Source organism: Rhamphochromis longiceps, linkage group LG7, assembly GCF_057381845.1.
Source record: "Rhamphochromis longiceps isolate RC_006_pf linkage group LG7, R_longiceps_female_GT1.1, whole genome shotgun sequence".
Classification (NCBI taxonomy): domain Eukaryota; kingdom Metazoa; phylum Chordata; class Actinopteri; order Cichliformes; family Cichlidae; genus Rhamphochromis; species Rhamphochromis longiceps.
Genome location: NC_140563.1, coordinates 47,124,038 through 47,135,691, shown reverse-complemented (window position 1 = coordinate 47,135,691; position 11,654 = coordinate 47,124,038). Strand labels below are relative to the sequence as shown.

At 42.6% G+C, this 11,654-nt stretch overlaps 1 protein-coding gene across 1 annotated transcript in view; it reads right to left on the bottom strand.

Moving 5' to 3' along the window:
* Positions 1–1,284: 1,284 nt before the first annotated feature.
* The window catches only part of LOC146666116 (ADP-ribosylation factor-like protein 3), a 71,246-nt gene continuing 60,876 nt past the window's right edge, over positions 1,285–11,654 (bottom strand). Inside the window, exon 6 of the mRNA XM_085411304.1 lies at positions 1,285–1,485. Within this exon, the coding sequence (XP_085267430.1) occupies positions 1,435–1,485 (51 nt within the window). The 3' untranslated portion in view covers positions 1,285–1,434. The remainder of the gene's footprint in view (positions 1,486–11,654) is intronic.

Sequence of the window (11,654 nt, the reverse complement as noted above, 5' to 3'; positions counted from 1 at the left end):
TGATTACTTTAAAAGCATAATAAGCTCCAGTAAAGGAGAATTTTGTTGACTTTTGTTCTGAGTTTGTATGAGTGCTGTCTTTGCCAGGTTTCTCCTTTAAAAGAGATTGTGATCTCAGTGGGACTTCCTGGTAAAACAAAGGTAACAATAATAAAAACAACACCTAGCATCATGGTCAAATGACATTAAACAGAAGTCACTAATAGATTAAAACTGGTGCATTTCAAAGTGAGCTATCAGCTATCATAAAAATGTACAAAGATATATTTTTTTAACTAGCAGCTGACAAAAAGAGCCTAACAGGAGTTTCATCCCCCTGAAAACTCCTGGAATTATCCCTCTTGGCCTCATCTGAGTAATCATTTTCCAGGCTGCAGTTAAAAACATGGTTACCATGACGCAGAAGAGACTCACACACAGGTCCCTGATGAATGCCATCACAGACATTTTGAACAACATCTCCTCAGTGCCCATCATGAGCTTTTATCGCCTAAACCTTTGAGCACCAAGTCACATTTGGAGCATTATATCAGCGCATTCTGATGAAGGTAACCTTTCATACAGCTACCGTTGCTGTAGAAGGGTACATGACTGTGTTATATGCTGCGCAAATTTGGCTTTTGGGCCGATTAAAATATTCAGACAGATTCCAGCCAGCTGTGTGCAAACAGGCTGACTCTATGTCTTGATTACTGAGCCTTTAAAGACTTTGTAGTCGCATCACTGGCATACTTTTTAATGGCTTCATAATTAATTTGATTAACTGTGTGTGCGCCTGATGTGTCACAGGGCGGAGGTTTAATTTTTGTGCGGCCTGTGCCTGAGTAACAGGCCAGTTCAGTTACGTTTTGGCTGTTTATTCTTGCCTGTGGCTTGAGTTGTGTTAGAATGTGACAGGATGAATGAAAAACTTCATCCTTACAGCTTATTATATATCCCCCACCTGCCCAAACACACACACTGCACCACCAGCATCAAGGCCCTCCCCCTGGCTTTGTCATTGACAGAAAGTAAGAGATGTAATAATTTGGCATAAGGCTCTGATACACAAGACTAGCACCATATCGCCCTCTAGCTTCGACTGAATAGACTTACAGCCTTACAAAACCTCCATTTTTCATGAATCCACTGCACAACACCAAATGCTTATTTAAAAAAAAAACACATTGTCTACAAAACACTGAGTTAACATGGTTTAATTATTTAAAAAAAAGTGTGTACAGTTTAAATAAAACAGCCTATTTACAGTATGTACATTTTAAGATATGTAATACAGGGCTGAGGGTTGTGTTGGACAACTGTGCTGATAGTGACTAATTATTTTGATGCCACATAAGGAAAAAAAGACACAAGTGTCTTTAAGAATTACCACATGATGTTGTCTCCTGTCCTGAACATGAAACACTGGATATTCCAGGTGTAAGATGCCATTTTTCATGGCTTCTTCCGAAACTTTATATTTCTGCAAACCCAGGTCATCCCATCCTGAAAAAAACATAAATAAATAAACAGAATTATATATTTTTTTAATTGCGGAAAATTAGAGAAGTAAAAATGAAGTGGACCTAAAAATAGCATTCAAAATATATCTCCAGAAGTACTGTGTGATTTTTTTGCTGTTTGATCATATTTTCCAGACAACCATTGTGATTTATTATTTATGCATTTAACATCATTTCTTACAAGGACTTTTGTGCTACTGATTACTTACCGCCACTAAAATTGATAAGAATACAAGTCATATTTTTAAGCACGCAGTCACACAGCACTTCATCCTGTACACTTCAAGCACTCAATCGACTTTACTCAATGCAGATGGGCAATTTGGAAAAAATACTTAGCCTAGCATGTGTGTGCTAGGTGTAAGGAACATGCACAGGGAGAGCATGCAAACTCCACGCTCCACACATCACCATCCCACCCATGAAATTGAGGCAAAGCAGTGATGTGAAACGTGCAGACTGGCAGTAGCAAACTGTTTTAATGCACATGATAACACAAAGCAGCTGAGCTTCTTTAGTCTTTAGAAAGATGACATAACTGATCCACCCAGATTGGGAAATCTTCTTATACAAGCATGTGTTTTATGATGGTAATTAAAGGAATAATGGATCTTAAGTAATCTGCTTCTTTTTCCTTTTTTCCCTGTTTGAATTCAGCACACTTTGGATTCCTTCATTAGCTGATGCCGAGGTCTTCTAAATGACTGTGGCTATGTTGGGGAGGAGGATATGAGGCCATCATGGATAATTGAGACCACCCTCTGCAGTGGAACACCTCCTTAAACATCTGTCTCTGCTCCATTGCCACAAAAAAGAACATATATCCAAGTTTGTGTTATATTTAGGGCCCGAGCACTGACAGTGCGAAGGCCCTATTGTAATTGCTCTGTTTATTAGGGCCCGAGCACTGACAGTGCGAAGGCCCTATTGTAATTGCTCTGTTTATTAGGGCCCGAGCACTGACAGTGCGAAGGCCCTATTGTAATTGCTCTGTTTATTAGGGCCCGAGCACTGACAGTGCGAAGGCCCTATTGTAATTGCTCTGTTTATTAGGGCCCGAGCACTGATAGTGCGAAGGCCCTATTGTAATTGCTCTGTTTATTATTATTATTATTATTATTATTATTATTTCGGCAAATGAATTGGCCGTTTGAGGGCCTAAACATGCTCGAAAACTCATGAAATTTTGCACACGCGTCAGGTCTGGTGAAAATTTACGTATTTTAATGTTCTCAGACATGGCCAGGGAAAATTAGCTCAGTAGCGCCACCTAGAAAAATGAAAAACGCGAGCCCCCGGTATGGGTATGACCTACATGTTTGAAAGTCGGTACACCTATATAATGTTCAGAGTCGAACAAAAAAGTCTATTATGGCAATGTCCTAAACCCAACAGGAAGTCCGCCATTTTGGATTGAAGGTGACATTTTGGCTCTGATTTTACCATTTCCATGCCTCGAACTTTGACGAACTCCTCCTTGGGGTTTGATTTCATAACCTTCATATTTGGTCAGTGCCAACTACACCCTTGTGCCATGTTAAATTGCGGAGCTTTTGAGTTTTCACAATACTATGAGGCCGTGGCGCCATGGCGAATTTCGATGACTCGCCATGAAAATCTTATTGCCTCTCATTTTGTCATACATGTTCTGATCTGGACCAAAGAGCACACATATGATAAGGCTCCACCCCTGAACATATTTCAACTGCCATATTTGACATCAAGGACAGCGCCACCTAGTGGGAACAGGAAATGTCATGTTTTACACTTTGGGGTACAGTATAGTGATGGGTGACACCTGCAGCCTCAAATTTCTCCAGGAAAGCCTTAAGGAGTTGGTCTTGGGTTACAGTGAAAACTGTGACTTTTCGCAAAAGGGTGTGACCCCAGCGGCATGGCGAACTTTGATGTCACGCCATGAAGAAACAAATTAGTATAACTCAATGAAATCCAGTCTGATCAGTACCAGACTTTACAGGCATGATGTCAGACCCACCCTGAACAGATTGATGTGCCCATTGTCAGGAATATGAAGAGCGCCACCTAGTGGCAACAGGAAATGTTATGTCTTACACTTTGTTGTACTGATTTTCACAGGTTCATTGTGGCCACCTCAAAAGCGATGAATATCACCATCAGTCCTTCTTGATGCTGCAGTGCGAAAATTGTGACTTTAAACTGAACGGCGCACCCTGGTGGCAACGCTGTTCACCATGAAAAATGAAGTGGCTTTTAAGGGGCTTGGAAAGTTTATAGAGGCTTGAAATTTGGCGCACACCTCCAATGTGCATAAGGCTTTGTTGTTATGTGATCATTTTCATTGAATAGCGCAAAATGGCTCCACAGCGCCCCCTACAAAATTTCAAAACAACAGCCCCTGCTCTGTGTTTCATCTATGAGTCTGAAACCTGGTAAGCTTATGGAAAATATCAAGATGTACAAAAAAGTCTCTTGGAGCAATATCCCAAATCCAACAGGAAGTCAGCCATTTTAAAATTAATGTGTAATTTTGGCGACATTTTCCCCTCTTTTCAGGCTTCATACTTTGACGAACTCCTCCAAGGGATTTCATCATATTGAACCATTCTCCAGTGTGTGGAATCTAAAGACCTTTGTGATGTTAAATTGCGAAGCTTTTTACGTTCAAGGAAACGGGGTGGTCATGGCGGCACGTGGAGTTTCAATCACTCGCCAAAAAGCAGTAATATGCTGTCACTCAAAGACACAAAGTCCAATCTCTCCCAAAGGTCGCAGGCGTGATGAGACTCGAGCTCGGAAATGTTTGTTATGCCCTTTGTCTATAATGGTTAGAGCGCCACCTAGTGGGACGACTAACTAATCATGAATGAATGAGTTGAAATGTTAGCTGGTGGTTAAATGCATGAATTCCATCAATGTGACATCAGATCGGACGTGCTGGTTTCAGGTGTTGGGCATGGCTCGACACGCCGGGGGTGCGAGGGCCCTCATAACGCTGCTTGCAGCTTTAATTATTATTATTATTATTATTTCGGCAAATGAATTGGCCGTTTGAGGGCCTAAACATGCTCGAAAACTCATGAAATTTTGCACACGCGTCAGGTCTGGTGAAAATTTACGTATTTTAATGTTCCCAGACATGGCCAGGGAAAATTAGCTCAGTAGCGCCACCTAGAAAAATGAAAAACGCGAGCCCCCGGTATGGGTATGACCTACATGTTTGAAAGTCGGTACACCTATATAACTTTCAGAGTCGAACAAAAAAGTCTATTATGGCAATGTCCTAAACCCAACAGGAAGTCCGCCATTTTGGATTGAAGGTGACATTTTGGCTCTGATTTTACCGTTTCCATGCCTCGAACTTTAACGAACTCCTCCTTGGGATTTGGTCCTATAAGCTTCAAATTTGGACAGTGTCAACTACACCCTTGTGCCATGTTAAATTGCGGAGCTTTTGAGTTTTCACAATACTATGAGGCCGTGGCGCCATGGCGAATTTCGATGACTCGCCATGAAAATCTTATTGCCTCTCATTTTGTCATACATTTTCTGACCTTGACCAAAGAGCACACATATGATAAGGCTCCACCCCTGAACATATTTCAACTGCCATATTTGACATAAGGGACAGCGCCACCTAGTGGGAACAGGAAATGTCATGTTTTACACTTTGGGGTACAGTATAGTGATGGGTGACATCTGCAGCCTCAAATTTCTCCAGAAAAGCCTTAAGGAGTTGGTCTTGGGTTACAGTGAAAACTGTGACTTTTCGCAAAAGGGTGTGACCCCAGCGGCGTGGCGAACTTTAATGTCACGCCATGAAGAAACAAATTAGTATAACTCAATGAAATCCAGTCTGATCAGTACCAGACTTTACAGGCATGATGTCAGACCCGCCCTGAACAGATTGATGTGCCCATTGTCGGAAATACGGACAGCGCCACCTAGTGGCAACAGGAAATGTCATGGCTTTAATTTTGTTGTACTGATTTTCACAGATTCATCTTGGCCACCTCAAAAGCGGTGAATATCACCATCAGTCCCTCGTGATGCTTCAGTGCAAAAATTGTGACTTTAAACTGAACGGCGCACCCTGGTGGCAACGCGGTTCACCATGAAAGATGAAGTGGCTTTTGAGGGGCTTGGAAAGTTTATAGAGGCTTGAAATTTGGCACACACCTCCAAATGGATGTAGGCTTTGTTGTCATGTGATCATTTTCATTGAATAGCGCGAAATTGCTCCACAGCGCCCCCTACAAAATTTCAAAACATCAGCCCCAGCTCTGTGTTTCATTTATGAGTCTGAAACCTGGTAAGCTTATGGAAAATATCAAGATGTACAAAAAAGTCTCTTGGAGCAATATCCCAAATCCAACAGGAAGTCAGCCATTTTAAAATTAATGTGTAATTTTGGCGACATTTTCCCCTCTTTTCAGGCTTCATACTTTGACGAACTCCTCCAAGGGATTTCATCATATTGAACCATTCTCCAGTGTGTGGAATCTAAAGACCTTTGTGATGTTAAATTGCGAAGCTTTTTACGTCCAGGGAAACGGGGTGGTTATGGTGGCACTTAGAGTTTGAATCACTCGCCAAAAAGCAGTAATCTGCTGTCACTCAAAAACACAATGTCCAATCTCTCCCAAACGTCTCAGGTGTGATGAGACTCGAGCTTGGAAGTGTTTGTTATGCCATTTGTACATAATGGTTAGAGCGCCACCTAGTGGAACGACTAACTAATCATGAATGAATGAGTTGAATTGTTAGCTGGTGGTTAAATGCATGAATTCCATCAATGTGACATCACATCGGACGTGCTGGTTTTAGGTGTTGGGCGTGGCTCGACACGCCGGGGTGCGAGGGCCCTCATAACGCTGCTTGCAGCTTTAATTATTATTATTATTATTATTTCGGCAAATGAATTGGCCGTTTGAGGGCCTAAACATGCTCGAAAACTCATGAAATTTTGCACACATGCCAGGTCTGGTGAAAAATTTTGTATTTTAATGGTTTTACATATGAGCACTGGGAAATGGCTCTACAGCGCCACCTATGCCTTGTTAAATGCAGCCCTACGACCACATCGTTTCAGCTACATGTATGAAATTTGGCACACATGTGTATCATGCCGAGTCGAACAAAAAAGTCTGTGGGCCCATTGATGCAAACCCAACAGGAAGTCCGCCATTTGGAAGAGAAGGTGACATTTTGGCTCTAATTTTGCCATTTCCATGCCTCGAACTTTTGCGAACTCCTCCTTGGGATTTGGTTGTATAAGCTTCATCTTTGGTCAGTGTCAACTACACACCTGGGCCATGTTAAATTGCGGAGCTTTTGAGTTTTCACAATACTATGAGGCCGTGGCGCCATGGCGAATTTCGATGACTCGCCATGAAAATCTTATTGCCTCTCATTTTGTCATACATTTTCTGACCTTGACCAAAGTGAACACATATGATAAGGCTCCACCCCTGAACATATTTCAACTGCCATATTTGACACCAGGGACAGCGCCACCTAGTGGGAACAGGAAATGTCATGTTTTACACTTTGGGGTACAGTATTGTGATGGGTGACACCTGCAGCCTCAAATTTCTCCAGGAAAGCCTTAAGGAGTTGGTCTTGGGTTACAGTGAAAACTGTGACTTTTCGCAAAAGGGTGTGACCCCAGCAGCATGGCGAACTTTAATGTCACGCCATGAAGAAACAAATTAGTATAACTCAATGAAATCCAGTCTGTTCAGTACCAGACTTTACAGGCATGATGTCAGACCTGCCCTGAACAGATTGATGTGCCCATTGTCGGGAATACGTACAGCGCCACCTAGTGGCAACAGGAAATGTCATGGCTTTAATTTTGTTGTACTGATTTTCACAGGTTCATCGTGGCCACCTCAAAAGCGGTGAATATCAACATCAGTCCCTCGTGATGCTTCAGTGCAAAAATTGTGACTTTAAACTGAACGGCGCACCCTGGTGGCAACGCGGTCCACCATGAAAGATGAAGTGGCTTTTGAGGGGCTTGGAAAGTATATAGAGGCTTTAAATTTAGCACACCCCTCCAAATGGATGAAGGCTTTGTTGTCATGTGATCATTTTTATTGAATAGCGCGAAATGGCTCCACAGCGCCCCCTACAAAATTTCAAAACCACAGCCCCAGCTCTGTGTTTTATGTATGAGTCTGAAACCTGGTAAGCTTATAGGAGATATCAAGATGTACAAAAAAGTCTCTTGGAGCAATATCCAAAATCCAACAGGAAGTCAGCCATTTTAAAATTAATGTGCAATTTTGGCGACATTTTCCCCTCTTTTCAGGCTTCATACTTTGACGAACTCCTCCAAGGGATTTCATCATATTGAACCATTCTCCAGTGTGTGGAATCTAAAGACCTTTGTGATGTTAAATTGCGAAGCTTTTTACGTTCAAGGAAACGGGGTGGTCATGGCGGCACGTGGAGTTTCAATCACTCGCCAAAAAGCAGTAATCTGCTGTCACTCAAAGACACAAAGTCCAATCTCTCCCAAAGGTCGCAGGCGTGATGAGACTCGAGCTCGGAAATGTTTGTTATGCCATTTGTGCATAAGGGTTAGAGCGCCACCTAGTGGAACGACTAACAAATCATGAATGAATGAGTTGAAATGTTAGCTGGTGGTTAAATGCATGAATTCCATCAATGTGACATCACATCGGATGTGCTGGTTTTAGGTGTTGGGCGTGGCTCGACACGCCGGGGGTGCGAGGGCCCTCATAACGCTGCTTGCAGCTTTAATTAGGGCCCGAGCACTGAGAGTGCGAAGGCCCTATTGTATCTGCTCCGTTTCTTATTATTATTATTATTATTATTATTCAGGCGAAACAAGGGCCTTTTTGAGGGCCTAAACATGCTCAAAAACTCATGAAATTTTGCACACATGCCAGGTCTGGTGAAAAATTTTGTATTTTAATGGTTTTACATATGAGCACTGGGAAATGGCTCTAGAGCGCCACCTATGCCTTGTTAAATGCAGCCCTACGACCACATCGTTTGAGCTACATGTATGAAATTTGGCACACATGTGTATCATGCCAAGACGAACAAAAAAGTCTGTGGGCCCATTGACGCAAACCCAACAGGAAGTCCGCCATTTGGAAGAGAAGGTGACATTTTGGCTCTAATTTTGCCATTTCCATGCCTCGAACTTTTGCGAACTCCTCCTTGGGGTTTCATTTCATAACCTTCAAATTTGGACAGTGTCAACTACACCCTTGTGCCATGTTAAATTGCGGAGCTTTTGAGTTTTCACAATACTATGAGGCCGTGGCGCCATGGCGAATTTCGATGACTCGCCATGAAAATCTTATTGCCTCTCATTTTGTCATACATGTTCCGATCTGGACCAAAGAGCACACATATGATAAGGCTCCACCCCTGAACATATTTCAACTGCCATATTTGACATCAAGGACAGCGCCACCTAGTGGGAACAGGAAATGTCATGTTTTACACTTTGGGGTACAGTATAGTGATGGGTGACATCTGCAGCCTCAAATTTCTCCAGGAAAGCCTTAAGGAGTTGGTCTTGGGTTACAGTGAAAACTGTGAGTTTTCGTGAAAGGGTGTGACCCCAGCAGCATGGCGAACTTTGATGTCACGCCATGAAGAAACAAATTAGTATAACTCAATGAAATCCAGCCTGATCAGTACCAGACTTTACAGGCATGATGTCAGACTCGCCCTGAACAGATTGATGTGCCCATTGTCAGAAATACGGACAGCGCCACCTAGTGGCAACAGGAAATGTCATGGCTTTAATTTTGTTGTACTGATTTTCACAGGTTCATCGTGGCCACCTCAAAAGCGGTGAATATCACCATCAGTCCCTCGTGATGCTTCAGTGCAAAAATTGTGACTTTAAACTGAACGGCGCACCCTGGTGGCAACGCTGTTCACGATGAAAGATGAAGTGGCTTTTGAGGGTCTTGGCAAGTTTATAGAGGCTTGAAATTTGGCACACACCTCCAATGTGACGAAGGCTTTGTTGTCATCTGATCATTTTCATTGAATATCCCAAAATGGCTCCACAGCGCCCCCTACAAAATTTCAAAACCACAGCCCCAGCTCTGTGTTTTATGTATGAATCTGAAACCTGGTAGGCTTATAGGAGATATCAAGATGTACAAAAAAGTCTCTTGGAGCAATATCCCAAATCCAACAGGAAGTCAGCCATTTTAAAATTAATGTGCAATTTTGGCAACATTTTCCCCTCTTTTCAGGCACCGTGCTTTGACGTACTCCTGCAAGGGATTTCATCATATTGAACCAATCTCCAGTGTGTGGAATCTGAAGACCTTTGTGATGTTAAATTGCGAAGCTTTTTACGTTCAGTGAAACGGGGTGGTTATGGTGGCACTTAGAGTTTGAATCACTCGCCAAAAAGCAGTAATCTGCTGTCACTCAAAAACACAATGTCCAATCTCTCCCAAAGCTCATAGGCGTGATGAGACTTGAGCTCGGAAATGTTTGTTATGCCATTTGTACATAATGGTTAGAGCGCCACCTAGTGGGACGACTATACTCATGGTTGAAGCAAATGAAATGTTAACTGGTGGTTAAATGCATGAATTCCATCAATGTGACATCAGATCGGACGTGCTGGTTTCAGGTGTTGGGCATGGCTCGACACGCCGGGTGTGCGAGGGCCCTCATAACGCTGCTTGCAGCTTTAATTATTATTATTATTATTATTTCGGCAAATGAATTGGCCGTTTGAGGGCCTAAACATGCTCGAAAACTCATGAAATTTTGCACACGCGTCAGGTCTGGTGAAAATTTACGTATTTTAATGTTCTCAGACATGGCCAGGGAAAATTAGCTCAGTAGCGCCACCTAGAAAAATGAAAAACGCAAGCCCCCGATATGGGTATGACCTACATGTTTGAAAGTCGGTACACCTATATAACGTTCAGAGTCGAACAAAAAAGTCTATTATGGCAATGTCCTAAACCCAACAGGAAGTCCGCCATTTTGGATTGAAGGTGACATTTTGGCTCTGATTTTACCGTTTCCATGCCTCGAACTTTTGCGAACTCCTCCTTGGGGTTTGATTTCATAACCTTCATATTTGGTCAGTGCCAACTACACCCTTGTGCCATGTTAAATTGCGGAGCTTTTGAGTTTTCACAATACCATGAGGCCGTGGCGCCACGGCGAATTTCGATGACTCGCCATGAAAATCTTATTGCCTCTCATTTTGTCATACATTTTCTGACCTTGACCAAAGTGAACACATATGATAAGGCTCCACCCCTGAACATATTTCAACTGCCATATTTGACATCAAGGACAGCGCCACCTAGTGGGAACAGGAAATGTCATGTTTTACACTTTGGGGTACAGTATAGTGATGGGTGACATCTGCAGCCTCAAATTTCTCCAGGAAAGGCATAAGGAGTTGGTCTTGGGGTACAGTGAAAACTGTGGCTTTTCACGAAAGGGTGTGACCTCAGCAGCATGGCGAACTTTGATATCTCGCCATGAAGAAACAAATTAGTATAACTCCATGAAATCCAGTCTGATTAGTACCAGACTTTACAGGCATGATGTCACACCCGCCCTGAACAGATTGATGTGCCCATTGTCAGGAATATGAAGAGCGCCACCTAGTGGGAACAGGAAATGTCATGTCTTACACTTTGTTGTACTGATTTTCACAGGTTCATAGTGGCCACCTCAAAAGCGGTGAATATCACCATCAGTCCTTGATGATGCTTTAGTGCAAAGATTGTGACTTTAAACTGAACGGCGCACCCTGGTGGCAACGCTGTTCACCATGAAAAATGAAGTGGCTTTTGAGGGGCTTGGAAAGTTTATAGAGGCTTGAAATTTGGCGCGCACCTCCATTGTGCTTAACGCTTTGTTGTTATGTGATCATTTTCATTGAATAGCGCAAAATGGCTCCACAGCGCCCCCTACAAAATTTCAAAACATCAGCCCCAGCTCTGTGTTTTATGTATGAGTCTGAAACCTGGTAAGCTTATAGGAGATATCAAGATGTACAAAAAAGTCTCTTGGAGCAATATCCCAAATCCAACAGGAAGTCAGCCATTTTAAAATTAATGTGTAATTTTTGTGACATTTTCCCCTCTTTCCAGGCACCGTTCTTTGACGAACTCCTCCAAGGGATTTCATCAT